We start from the raw sequence: 14173 nt of genomic DNA, 5'->3' as shown, positions 1-14173 counted from the left end.
ACGTAACGTAACTTGAGCTAACAATAAAATTGTGATGGTTATCCCATTTGCTCTGTAAAAATAGGACGGTTCCTCTTTTATGCACTTTCATTGAGTGTTCGCATATACTTAGTACATTTACTCGTAAAAAAATATACTTTCAAGATAAAATAGATAATATATAACTCAACAAGTAGGCAAAGCTTTTCTCATACTTTGTTATACAGGATAAAACTTAAATGAACTTATTAGATACTATGAATCGGTGACCATATTAGCAAATATATCTCAAATTTCAATCTGGTTTAGGTTGACAAGATTTTATGATTTGACTAAACAACGAAACGATTGTTTTTCATGAACCTAATTCGATAACATAATTATTTTTCTTTCTACCACTAATAAAACAGCTGTTAAAGCTATTCATCTGTTCTGGCAGAAAGCTTCACGGAAACATCTTCGTAAGTTTTTCCGAACATCCAAAGTTTTACACGTTGCACGAAAACGTTACATTTCTTGGTATAGTTTAATTTAATGATAAATTTTTGAACCGAATGCATTCGATTTCGGTACATGACATCCGCACTACACCTCAGTTCATTTCCCGGAACTGTAACTATGCTTGAGAAATTCATACTTTAATAGCCTAGATCAGGGTTCCCTAACTGGGGTACATGAACCCACAGGGGTGCGTGAGTCCATCCCAGGGGGTTCGTGGGACGTTTCTGAAAGTCAAAACTAGAGTAATTTTTGTTGAACTAAAATCTGATATATCATATAATTTAGTAATATACAGAAGTCGTACCTATCGACAAACTCTTTTCGCGTTCCATACGCATATGTTGCCATAGTAGTACCGTAACATGCATGTGATACTTGATCTTTTAGGAAGCACTGTCATGCGTATTATAGTAAAATAATGACTCAGATCGTGTCTCGAAAAGTTGGGGGTTCGTGAACAACTCTGACATCCTCAGGGGTTCTTGGGGGATAAATTTAGGGAAATCCTGGCCTAGATTATGAAACACTACAGCTTCCACTACTTACACTATTTGAGCAATACTGGTTCACTTTTGCCACACTGCGGCTACCGAATTAAAATGAAAAATTCAATCGACTGTGCGATGATGAGGAAGCCAGCTTAGAAGGAAGTGATCGGCTAGAATCAGGAAACAATGACTGTTGGAGGGTTTTCCCCCATGCAACATATTGGACAAATTGACCGCTTTTCGTGGGACATGAACTTTGTGAACGTTCATTTCGTTTTATACCTTGAGATTTAAGACGTACGTTAAACGCGACGTGTTTCGATACATATCGTATAAGCCATGAGTGTTTTAAATGTGTCATGAATTTATGTCATAAATGTTACCAGTAATTATTGTACCTTTCGATGCCGGTGCCTTTCAATCATAAGGTCATCGGTTTGAGTCACTGCAAGATTAATGTATGTCGTCCAGTTACAGAGTTGTTGACACTAGACAATTGATAATCATGGACGTTAAATATGAATCTAAGAGACTGACTTCGGTCAGCTTGCGGCTTTGATAAGCCAATGATGGCTTCTTCTCGAGTTCCTGCTTTCAGGTGGATCTAAATACATACAATTATTTCGAAAAATTAGCAAAGTCAAGACGTTAACATAAAAGAGACCCTCTGGATATCATTTCGCTCCTGGAAAGTTCAGACTTGCAGACTAGTTCACAAGATGTTCTTGATAGACTAAACGATGACAAGAATATATTGAATCATTTCTAAGACTTTAAAGCTTCAGGGAGTAATTACTAGATCTGGTGTTCATTGGGTAGAAAACGGTGGAAAAAGCACCACATTCTTGGGAACCTCGAACAAAAACTGTCATGTTTTCCTTTCGTAACGGCAGATGGCGATGGACTCACAGCAGGTTTGTTAAAAGCAGTTACCGCCGCTAATTGGAGCCTTTGTTGTCGATTCCCTAAGCATGACTATGTTTCTACTATATGAACCAGAGAGGAAAGGCATGCTATTATTACGCTAATCCCCAATCCTGGTAATGATTTTTAAGTTAGCAACTACCTTTCTTTATTGTTAATGAACACTGACTACAAAATAATTGCTCACCAACAGCCACAAGAATCAACCACACTCTTCACTCTATTATAAGCGCAGATCAAACTGGTTTTTATGTAAAAAAATATATATATATATAAAAAATAATCATAATAAAAATTATAAATAATATATATATATATTTTTTTAAACCGTTTTTTTGGTGGAACATTCGTTTTGTATTGGATTTATAGACTATTGCTCTTCGTTTAAGAAAAGTGGTCCTCTTTTTCTGTTAGATTTTGCAAAAGCTTTCGATAGGATACAGTGGAATTTTATCTTGAATTTTTTAATTTGGCGAGAGGATTATAACCTGGATAAGTACTTTATATTCCAATAGTAGTGATAGAATCATGAACAACGAGTTTATCCGTATCTGGTTTTATTATTTGATCTTAAGTCATTTCATATAAAGGCATTGAAATCTTGGATAACGAGATAAACATATAGCAGTATGCTGATGGTACTATTGTTTTCTTGGATGGCACGTTTGAGGATCCTACAAGATACTGTAAATGTTTTTTTTTTTCACTTTTGTGAGGCCGTTCGGGCTCAGAGTTTACTATGATAAGCTTTCGCTTTTCCCATTGGGCCCACTGGGCACAAGAACTCCCCATTTTCATTTTACCCATGGCTTGAAATGGACTGTATTTGGTGACAGTATTAGGTGTTACCTTCACCCATAAAAGTGTTGATTTGTGAAAGTTCAACTACTCTCCTAAGCTTTCCGGTCTAAAACGTTTACTAAAACCGCATTCCCATCGGCAGGCTAGGATCACCGTTGTTATGACGTTCGGCCTTTCTCAATTGGTTTAACTTTTCCAGGTACTCCCTGATCCCCCTTTAGATTTCCTGAAAGTTCTTGGCACTATCATTTATCGTTTTATCTGGGCGGGCAGACCTGACAAGGTTAAACGTAGCGCGTTGATTGGACATTATCAATCAAGCGGGTGTGAGTGCTACACACATTCAAAGTTAGAATACTTATTCATGTCCTCCCTCCCTCAGTGAACAATCGCTTGGCCTTAGATTGGTTTGTACTCTGCCAGACGGCTGTGGAAGAAACACGATCTCACGCGACATGCAATTTCGTAACTTAAATATGAATAAAGATTTTATGTTTGCATAAGTTCACGCCCCTCTTTGGAGAAATGTTCAATAAGTTTGTAACGGACAGATCCTTGGCCATTTAATAATACAGCAGGCAAGCACATTCGAGATGGACATAAACGGACTCTGAGGCATGTATGTACGCGAGAGAAAGAGTATTACAAACGACTTGGCCAAGACTAGGTTATCAGGAGCGCGTCGGCTGCATATTAAACCGTAAGACATTAATTTGGTGTTAAAAAACTGTCTTGAAGTAAGCCGTTAAAGAGATATCATTCTAATAGCTGAAGTTGATTTCTAAAATTAAAAATATAAAAGTCAAAACAATATCCTTGAAATTTTCGGCTGCATTCATGGCAGTTTGTATAGCAAAGGTATGCCTTTTGTTTTCAAATTGGGTGATGCTTTTGTGAACACATCTGGCAACAACTGAGTGAATGATGTCTTCTTGGCAATTCAGCTTTCAAAGGATTGTTTTTCTCTCTTTCCTTTATAATATTACCCTACTCGATTTATTCACAGAGGAAGTTTAACTTTTTTATTCCCAAAAAAAGATGGTTACCATTTGAGGAAAAATCAACTTAGGACAACGATAGCTTAGCCAAGCGTTCAGAATGGTTCACATGTTAAAAGGATAACTCAACAAGTTGGTAAGTGAATTTACTTCAAAGACCACCTACTGGCATCCACCGTAGGGAAGGATACGGAAATACTTTCTCTCTAAGATATCTCGTAGGAATACGTAATCAGCTGCATTTAATGTTACATGTGTATTACTTAATCAAGTGGGAGCCTTAGTAGGAAAGTATCTTGTTCCGTTATGTTAACCTTTACGCGAGAGGTTGGAAAAGTGAAGAGTAGACAATAAAAAATTGTTCCATTAAACCATTTATCGAGACTGTTAATGTGTAAGAATATTTGATAATTACTATCTTTTAAACTCTGTATACTTTATGTGTATTTTCTGGTAGAAAGTAAAAACATTTGACTGATACAATCTCTAGTATCAGCTTCCTTTAATTTACAGATCTAAATAAACCACGATATATATTTTAGAACATAGTAATCCTATTTTAATATGTTAGTCCTGAAGAAATTATTAATTAATAATATTAATGTTTATGAATAATAAAAAAAAACTTATGCCAATAATACTGGTGAAATTTGCTACATGTCGTTTTTGAGATGTCGACCGTTGAATTCTCACAGTTTGTACCAACAATGGATTTGAAGCAAACAGTTGTGATGTCATAGTTGCAAACTGACAATGAATATGTTGTGTTAAATTGTTCTTGTTTTGACCTTAGATTGGATACAATTCCAAGTTTGCTTTAGATTTTGTGAAGTTATCAACACCTCTATAAGACTATAATATTCATATGTTAAGGCATCACAATTTCGTCAAAGAAAGTTGGATATATCAGTGTGCATCTTTGACATCACACCTGCTTTGTTTCAATTTCAGTTTGGTACAAAACATTCAGCTACTAACGTTGTAATATCGAAAATAACATATAACATAACATATAAACTGAATGAAAACTTCACCACGAGCTTAGAATATGTTCCAATTTATTTCATCAGCCAAAAATAAAACTGTTCTTTTCATGCTACATGTGGTTCCAGAGCTCTTGTAAAGTCATTAAACATTGTTCGATGTTGGCCTGGTAAACCAATTTCATACGTACAATAATGAATAAAAATCCCGCTTTCTTATCAAGAGATGGAATTGACATATAAGTCCTTCTCTTGCAGAAATGAAACTACTCACTTATTAAGGGTGTGTATTTGTCAACATCTTGATACAATGAAAGTGCATTTTATGTTAGATCCATAAATCTGAAAAGTTAAGGTAAGAAAGGTTTACATTTAACATTTACTGAAAATAACAAAAAACATGAACGCTACGACAAATACACAGAGCTTTCATAGTCACCAAAACCGATATCACGATGTTTGAGTTAAATATCATTCAACAATCATTACAATCTTATGATTCACTTGACCACATAGATACAGTATTCCAGAGTTACATGTAAAACCGATCATCAACGATTCTTTCACCCTGTAAGATCATCAAGATTGAATATGTTGAAAGCGTTCTGGAAAACAATACAGTATTCATCGGCGTCGTTTTAAGTCGTTTTGGATTGTTCAAGTCTTCATCACACTACAAGCAATCTTCTTAGGAGTTGATGTTTATTATTATGGGACTCAAATTTAAAGAAACATCTTAAGCGATAAATAACAAATAAAATAATACCCTTATTGCAATTTCGAATAATAGAAAGTACATTAATAGCTAACTGCAATTGGTAGTCATGTTCCAGTTTTAAATGGGATATGTATTAGAAATAGTCGCGTTCCTATTAAACGTCTGAAGATAATTTACACTACTGCCACGTATAATAGTTAGTGCCCATTATAAGGTTGGATACATCTCTTTGCACATTGTAATCTGAGAAAGAAAAAACAACATAAATAAAATTACACAAACAATAGTTATACATTTATGTATACTTTTGACATTTTGGTAAATCATGCTTGTCATAATGTACTTATGACCAGAAGCAAATTGTTTCCTTACACAGCATTACAACCAAAATAAATATAAAGTATATCTGAATCGGTGCGGCGTTTGTTGTGAGGATAATTAAATAAGACCAGCAATTGTCTGATAATCCGGCGACGATGTAAGTAACTATCTTAGTTTCTTATTAAAATCGTCCTGTAATAACCTCATTAATACCGCTTGTCTAACGACGTATGATTTATTCTGCTTACTGAGAAACTATAAATGTAGTCTCTTCCGTGTAGGATGATACTTTATGTAGTCACTATATAGTCTTCTATACACACGCTTTAAATTCGCATTACATAAAATTATTATGTACAACAAGCACAGATGTGGGAATGTCTCCTACAATTCTGAAACAGATAGCAAAGGATATTATAGCAGTATTGAGAATATTCTACCTACCTCCCTTTCAAGTTCCTCGTCTGTCATCTGGCTGCCACTCGTGTGCTATAAAACGAAACAGAAATGATGTTCTTATATTTCTTATATAGCGATGATATTTTACAGATATGGTTAGCTAAAACCATCGTCTCCGTAAAACTTAAGTACATTTTCTGAAAGCTATGGTTTGTGAATTTTGGGAGTCGTTGTTTAAAGCATTCCGTTTAACCATATGGTTACGATTTAGTTAATTACTATCATGTTGATATTACTGTGTAAATAAACCGTCGCATACTTGCGTTCCTTAATATATATATGAAAGCGGCGTGTGTTTGTTCCTATATTTACTTGTATGAAAACCTGTGTTTATTGTTGGCAGTCCTTAAACAAATAATGAAAAACCTACCAAAAATGTAGCTGGAACATATATATTCATTAAAACGTAGGCTTAAATGAGAAAAATATTTTCTTTTTAAACATACAGTCTTACCTCCCAAAATCCAGTTTGTATATTTAAACGAAATGAGACTAGTGAAGGATACCACAGAACTGCAAACCAATAGCAAACATTGAATTAATTATACGGGAGACACAAACAAAATGATCAAACGAGCTTTTTGACACCATATATGATAACATCATTGCAAAGTACAAAGTGTCTTATACTAAACCTTTACAAAGTTGTTCGTTATTATTGTCAATTTAATGAGAATTACATTTTCTATGAAGTATCATGTCAATACATTTAACCCGGTATATTTTGTTTCTGTTACTCTGGCAATAATAATGAGATCTGATGCAAATACCTTGCACTTTCTTTTCATGAAGCGTTGATAGACTGGAAACGTCACTAAAACGACGAGGCATTAAGCAGAATGAAAATCTATAAACGTAAAGACAGATATGCAATACAAAAAAAAAATGAATCCAAATAAAATAACATCATGTGTAAACAAATTTTTCACGGATTAATAACTTCCATCATTTTATTAAACCCGGGATATATATTAACATTTTCACGATTTCAAACTATCAATGATATTACATTCCCTTTTATGACTTTACTTAGTTAGAAAATGTTGATCGACACTGGGCTAAGTCGATAATTTAAAAGCTTCATTAATAAACGTATTATATTATTGGTCATATCCATGGGTTCTGAAAATATTGAATTACTTGCAGTTAATAAAATTGTATTTCATTGTTCTACGAGAGCAGAAATAAGAATTAATTTAGTAAGTTAATTTGTAATTATCGGTTGATTACACAATCGAACATATGAATCCGGATTATTAAATCCTCACTGTGTTGTTTTAACACTTTCTAAAGCTGTCCAACACAAGCTGATACAAACAACATTTGATATTCTCTAGAAGCGTCAATGTAAGTGAAATACTTCTAAAATAAACAGGTGAATTCAGTACTTACGCAACTGAGCTTAAGTGTTCACAACTGGCGGCATAAATAAATAGATCCTGCAAATATTGCTCTGTCCAATTATTCGCAATCATCTCAATCCAGAGTTGACCAAGAGTAGTTTGAGATGATAGACGAAGGCCGGAAGTAAGTACAATTTCATTTCTAGAAACATCCACCGAGTCTATGGCTTCATGCAGCATTAAACGTGCAACTGTAACCTGAGATGCAGAAATATATTATTAAGTAACATCCGAAGCTAATATTTCAGTTGAATATATATGTGTCTATTACTATTATATGGACAATGATCAGTTTTAACGATGGTCCTACTTTACTTTTCGGCAAGGATGGCACTTCTATTATTTTTCAATAACATCGTTCTAATATTGCAAGTTAAGATGTATAGAGATGCTACTTATGTAAAAGTTTTCTTTAATTTGTACCTTATTGTGAGAAGCTATAGCCAGTATCTGTAGCGTTGACCTCTGGAGCAGTTTGCTGTCTACATGTGATAAATGGATGGGTTTAGAACAGAGCTCTTTCACAGTTTCCATAACAGCGTGACTGCTCCCAATCTGCTCCAGGAGACAGAGAATTGTAAATTCTTCGCTGCCTTCCATACCTTGGATGTAGTGTATAATATTGTTTAGCTACATCAGGGTATATTCCACAGACAAATCGATAAAGGTGCTGATAATCAGATGGATATGAATCCTCTAACAACTCAATTAAATATTCGTCACTAGAGGTCCCAAATTTACTGCCAAGTTTGGTAATAACATCCACAACGTAATTTGCCGCATACCATTCACAGAACAAACTATGATTAAATCTGACTATTCTTGAGACAATACTTGCCAACTTAGCACCTGCAGATTTCTTCTCAAGAACTTCAACAAAGATTCCAATACGTAAATATAGATCGAAAAACCGTTTCCTAGAATTTTACTGAGGTAGACTTTAGTCCAAGACTCAGTGGAATATCCAACCAGGCTTTCATAAGCTACCTCGTTAAGCTTTGAATGATTAGATTCATCATCAACGTGTGTATGCCGATTATGCTTGTAAAACTTTCTTTTGAAATGATCGTGGAAATATGAAATCATATTACGAAAGTAACCCGTGATTGTCGTATATCGTTTGATACTGTAGTTATCATGTGTAATATGTGCGTATATAATAAAGAAGAATGGAACCCGACAGAGATCTCCAAGAATGGGATTATCCTGGAGAGATTCTCTGATTCTCTCTGTTGCATCATCATCATCTTTCGTTACAACTTTACGAAGATACTTATCTTGAGTAAGTCTGTCGAATCCAGTTAGACGAATACGTTTAACGTCTTTTGAGTATCTCTCCGGTACATTCGGTGGACGTGTTGTGAGGACAACTTCAAAGTGTGGAAACATTTCCTCTTCAATAATAGCCAAAATGTCATTTTTAACTTTGCTACCATAATCAATATATTCATCGACACCATCCAAAACAAATAAAACAGAAGAGGTTTGGCGGAGTACCTCTTTAATGTTATTAACAGTTAGAATTGAGTCAGATTGTAACGACTGTTTAATACATTCATAAATTGAAGGCACTCCTACCAGTTCACAAATTTTCATTACAATCAGGACTTTCACGCCATTTAAACTTGACCCTGGTCCACCAATGAGCCAATCACGGGCAAGTTGAACAGTCAAGGCTGTCTTGCCACATCCAGGTCCTGCCTCTATGATACGACGATTTGATTTAACTCTCGGGTCTAACCTTATACTGCGATAAGTTTCTAAAGATTCCCATTTTTCAACATTTCCAGAGTTGTTTACTAAACATTCAATTCCACCTTCTATGAAGACATTATTCACCGCTTTAACATTTACTGATGCTATCGGATGAGGGTGTGCGTAGAGGCGGTGGTAAGCTTCCTTCAACTCCTTAATAAGCTGCTGTTCCATCTCTATGAAAAGAAAGAAACAAAAGTTGTGTCTGTCAGAGATAGCCATACGTCCTCTTTCTAACATATACCATTATAGCTTTTTAACATTAAGTAAGACTAGTATGTCACTATGAAACATGTTGCAAAATGTACATAGTATTTGTGTCAATGCAGTTGCAGTTTAACAGACGTAACATGTGATATGGTCTTTTGTAGTACTGATATTATATGATGTATAATAATAACTAGTTTGTTGCCTCTGTTAGCATGGTTACAGGTAGATAATAATATGATTAATTTTACCACAAGCCTGACGGTTTCGGTGATGTGATATTTAGTAATTTTGATATTGTTGTTCAGAACATCACAAATCCCGTTAGTTGATACAGTTGCTCATTATACCTGAGTATATACTACTGATCATTCAACCTCCATTAGACCTTCTACGCCAATGAACTCAGTCTTTTTCTAGATTTAAACTATATGAGTAAGATTAATATATCTATTTACTTACCTCAGCTAACATTTATTCCAATCAGCGTGGCATTATATTTCAGAAATATCACTAGATATTTATGAAACTGCAGCTGTCTAAATGAATTTTCTCTTAATTAAGATGGCGTCGTTGTGTGTGTTCCCAAAACTCATCATTACACACGTATATACCGTGATGAGCAAAGTTCATATTTATATACGCCTAGTAGATTTGTGATATACAATACAGCTTTATCGATCAGTAAATATAGGCTTAACCTCAGTTGATGCTTTGTTTCCATACCCATAGACTTTGATATACCAAAACGACCCTGCAAAGCTAGTCATACAATAATGCAATGGAAGAACGTTCTATGTATAAAATCAATTTCTAGCTTACGTAGTAGTCCCGTTAAGCGAATAATTCAAAGACCGAACAATTAAAACGAAATGTTTGGATACAATAACTCAATTACAAAAATTGACATCGAAATGACAAAAAATGACATCGAAATGACAAAAAAATGATAACAGATATATATTTCAATTAAAAAGTGTGAATGTTAATAATATATAAAAATACATTGAAAATAAATTTAAGACAAGAGTGGAAGTCTATAGAAAAATCTTTATACTTTTTTTTCTGATCCGATATGATTTTCATTGGTGTTTCCATTTAATCGCAAACTATGACGTATACTAGTGACGTAACAATCACTTTTTATTATGTCTTTCATAACATTGTACACTGAAAACTTAAATTGGTTCACCGACTAACATAACGTTAGTCCATCTGGTGCCTCTCCCGACTAACATAGCCTTAGTCAGTTGCTATACCGACTAATTTATTCCTTAGTCAGTTGGATTTCTTAGTCGGTCATCTTAGTACGTCAGCTTAGGAGATCAACAATTTCTTAGTCGGTAAATGTATATTAGTCAGTTACATTAGTTGGTGACATTAGTCGGTCTTTACCGACTAATTTATATGAGCCACCGACTAGTTTATAGCAGGTTTTACATTAGTCAGGATGGTGCCTCTCCCGACTAACCTTTCTTAGTCGGTATCGACTGACTAGTTTCACTGACTAGCATCACTGAAAGAAAAGAGAGCAGAAGAAACACAAATAAAGTGTACGCTGGCAGAATTTATTTCTGATAAAACTTCTGATGTCTACAAAAGGCTGACTTTCGACGGATAGAGAAGAAATCACTGTAAACAAAAATCTGAAAATACGATTTTATTCCAACAAAGTTAAGAAAAGTTAATGGATCAAACATGAAAGGCTAAAGTATAGCACTGCACAATAATGCAAAGATGAATCTTGGGCAAGGGTTCCTCATGACTTTCGTTTTAAAGTGGTACCCCAAATCGACACCAGTTAAGTCTTCACGAACAAATAGTGTTTCTCTTTACTACAAATGGCCTCCCACTTGTCTTCAGGAAGCCAAAATATGCACCATTATTGACCTGTGAACAGACAATATGATATACGTGTAAGCACAGATACAGATATAGCACATGATAACTCACATTATCATAAACATACATTTACATTAAAATTTTATAACATATTGGGAGGTATACATTTAAATTTAGGTCCCTCAAATTATAAGCCAGGAATAGCAGCTTTACCAAATAATTATTAGCTTTGCACAGCATAACACCAAGTTATTTTTCAAAGCTTAATAATTATGTTAATCATGTTAATAATGATCCCAATAGACCGGGAGCCCAGAGGGTTTGGTTAGCTTGGAAGGTAACCAATTGCCTTGTACATCACAATGTTCACAGTGCATTCCTGTATATGAAACCAGACGACTGGCAAACCGACTGTGGTGGATGTGGCTGGGATCGCAATTTTAAAGTCACCTGATAGCTAACCTAGATCAGTTTTCATGGTAACACATCAAAGTAAGTACAATGTGTCAGGTATGGTCCCAAGAGCAACAAATGGCCATTGCCAGTAATTATTGGTGGTGGGGTACCCCTGCCAGTGATCTATAATTGACCCCTCAAAGCTGACCTAGGTCAGCTCATGAGGTAACCACTTGAAACCTACTGGAAAATGTTGGTTAGGACTTCAGATACAACTGATGGGCATTGCCAGTAATTTTTATTGGTGGGGTACCCCTGCCAGTAGACCCCCAAAATGTCCATCCCCCATTGACCTAGATGAGCTCATGATGTAACCAGTTGAAAACTACTGGAAAACACTTCATATATACTTCTTACTATACTTATTGGATAAACTCTTTTGTTCTGCGAAGGGTACCAATATATCATCTTAAAACATGTCTTTAAGCCATATATAACACAGTTCTCCTCTTCTGTTGTTGCCCCCACACTGGTGTCGTACATGACAGGAAACCTCACCCTTGACTTAGATATTTGGCTTTTCAATTCCTGCTGGAAAAAAGAAACAGCAAAGTATTCATCATTTGAAGAAAAAAAAATTAAATAAAGTTGTCACCACAAAGTTATATGAGATTTGCTTCCACTATAGTCTCAAAAACAATCCCAAAGTTTGAAGCAGACTGTATAAAGCTGAAAATTTGAACAAGAGTGTCATCACCATTGCAACCAGAATCAAATGCCCAGAATACAGAGTTAATAAAACATGGGCTAAATCTTTGTTTGTTTTTATGATCTTTAAAAATATAAAATTTTAGAAACAGAAATGCACTGAGCCAACTTATTTATAGGCATAATCGTTTTAGTTGTTATTTTGCTTGCTCACATAACAAGCCTGTTTAGACCTAGGCTAGAGGAGAATCAGTATTTGTTACACTAAGTTTGTCTTTCGGTCGTTTTGATTTAGTCTTACTAGTAGTACTGAAGTACATAATGGACCGGCGAAGACTAGAGAATACCCAGAGTTTTAGCAACTGCGTTAAATTGTATCATCTGATCTATTATTTACGTCAATGAGTTTCATTCAATCTAGGATCAAAAAGAGAAAACTAATTAATCTTAACCTTTAAACTTTGCTACTAAACAGATATGCTTGAATTACAAATAAATGTCAAAAAACATCATAATCTACGAATCGATGCATATACATATACATAAACAGAATAATTTGAATTCGCGCAAGTGAACCCTGCACTACATTGGACAGAAAAAAACGTGCAATTAGACCAAACTAAACATACTAAATTTTCCGTTACTTCTACATAAAATATCAATACAAATACAACAACTTACTCTTTTGGCAGTATACTAAAAGCACATGTTATAATAACTTCAGACTATCAAGCTTTCCTGAGAAAAAACGGTTAATACTTCTTACAGTAAACAAGTCGACCGTGAAGGAATGTCGCAATTGTTTCCTGGGCGTGACCGGAAATTAAATACTAAAAAATGATAAATGAAAAGGTTAAATAGAACTGAAGCGTGCATCCTGACTGCTCGCAACATATAATACCGTTGACTAAGCCAACATAATTTGTTCAGCCTACTGTGACTGTACGTTTGAAGGTCTAGCCTTGCTTATTCAATATCACAAAGCCTACCCATTTAGATTCACATGGGAAATTACATGAAATCTTTACCAGATGAGTGTAGACTTCAAATAAACTATTGAGACTTATAGTTCCAGCATTTGTTTGGGAATAAATTAGAAGACAATGTGCCACTGTTCAATCTAGCCCAATACACACATAACACATTGTTAATTGGTGTTTAGAATGCACACTTTAGTGTTGAGAATGCACTGCAGTACCCAGTAGAAGCCTATAGGCTACTCACTGTCATTGCACTTGTGTATTGCGAAACTCCAGCGTGACAACGGTAGCGTTACACTAACCATAATACAGTACTAGTGCCAGTGGCCTAACAATTAACTTTAATTTTACCTTCAAGTTAAAGGAATAACAGGTAGGCCGATGATGGCGGTTAATACCTCCATTCTTCTAAAGACCTTCTTGGGTGATTTACGGTTGAAAGTTGCTTAGAGTGATCGTATGAAACTATGCCAAGTCCAGCAAGCTGCCGTTGCCTCTCGGTTTCCAAATTGAAGTGAATCGAAGTGGGTTAAAATACATTAGTCCGTCGACACCGACTAAGCTACGATTATGGCGTAAATCGGGTGTCCGTATCGTTCTTAGTCCATGGGTTAAAATACCTTAGTCCGTCGCCACCGACTAAGCTGCGATTATATTTTCCTTAGTCAGTGTAAACTGACTAAGAAGCAGCGATGAAACGAAGATTTTTG

At 35.1% G+C, this 14173-nt stretch overlaps 1 protein-coding gene across 6 annotated transcripts; it reads right to left on the bottom strand.

The window, feature by feature from the left end:
* Positions 1-5173: 5173 nt before the first annotated feature.
* On the bottom strand, positions 5174-10265 carry LOC139983336 (uncharacterized). Of its 6 annotated transcripts, none has more exons than XR_011798610.1 (7): positions 10000-10244; positions 7999-9506; positions 7565-7773; positions 6943-7019; positions 6627-6685; positions 6158-6202; positions 5174-5635 (listed from the first exon to the last, which is right to left on the bottom strand). XR_011798610.1 is itself a non-coding variant. In XM_071996852.1 (7 exons), exons 2-7 carry the CDS (start codon positions 8173-8175, stop codon positions 5600-5602), a joined length of 603 nt encoding a protein of 200 aa, XP_071852953.1. In that variant the 5' UTR covers positions 8176-9506; positions 10000-10264; the 3' UTR covers positions 5174-5599. The 6 variants fall into 6 exon arrangements, 3 of the variants coding, with proteins under 3 accessions (XP_071852953.1, XP_071852955.1, XP_071852954.1); XM_071996852.1 differs by having other exon boundaries at positions 10000-10264; XR_011798612.1 differs by lacking the exon at positions 6627-6685.
* Positions 10266-14173: the final 3908 nt, after the last annotated feature.

This window comes from Apostichopus japonicus, chromosome 16, assembly GCF_037975245.1.
Source record: "Apostichopus japonicus isolate 1M-3 chromosome 16, ASM3797524v1, whole genome shotgun sequence".
In the NCBI taxonomy this organism is placed as follows: domain Eukaryota; kingdom Metazoa; phylum Echinodermata; class Holothuroidea; order Aspidochirotida; family Stichopodidae; genus Apostichopus; species Apostichopus japonicus.
The sequence above is the reverse complement of the archived record's forward strand: the minus strand, read 5'-3'. Positions and strand labels throughout refer to the sequence as shown.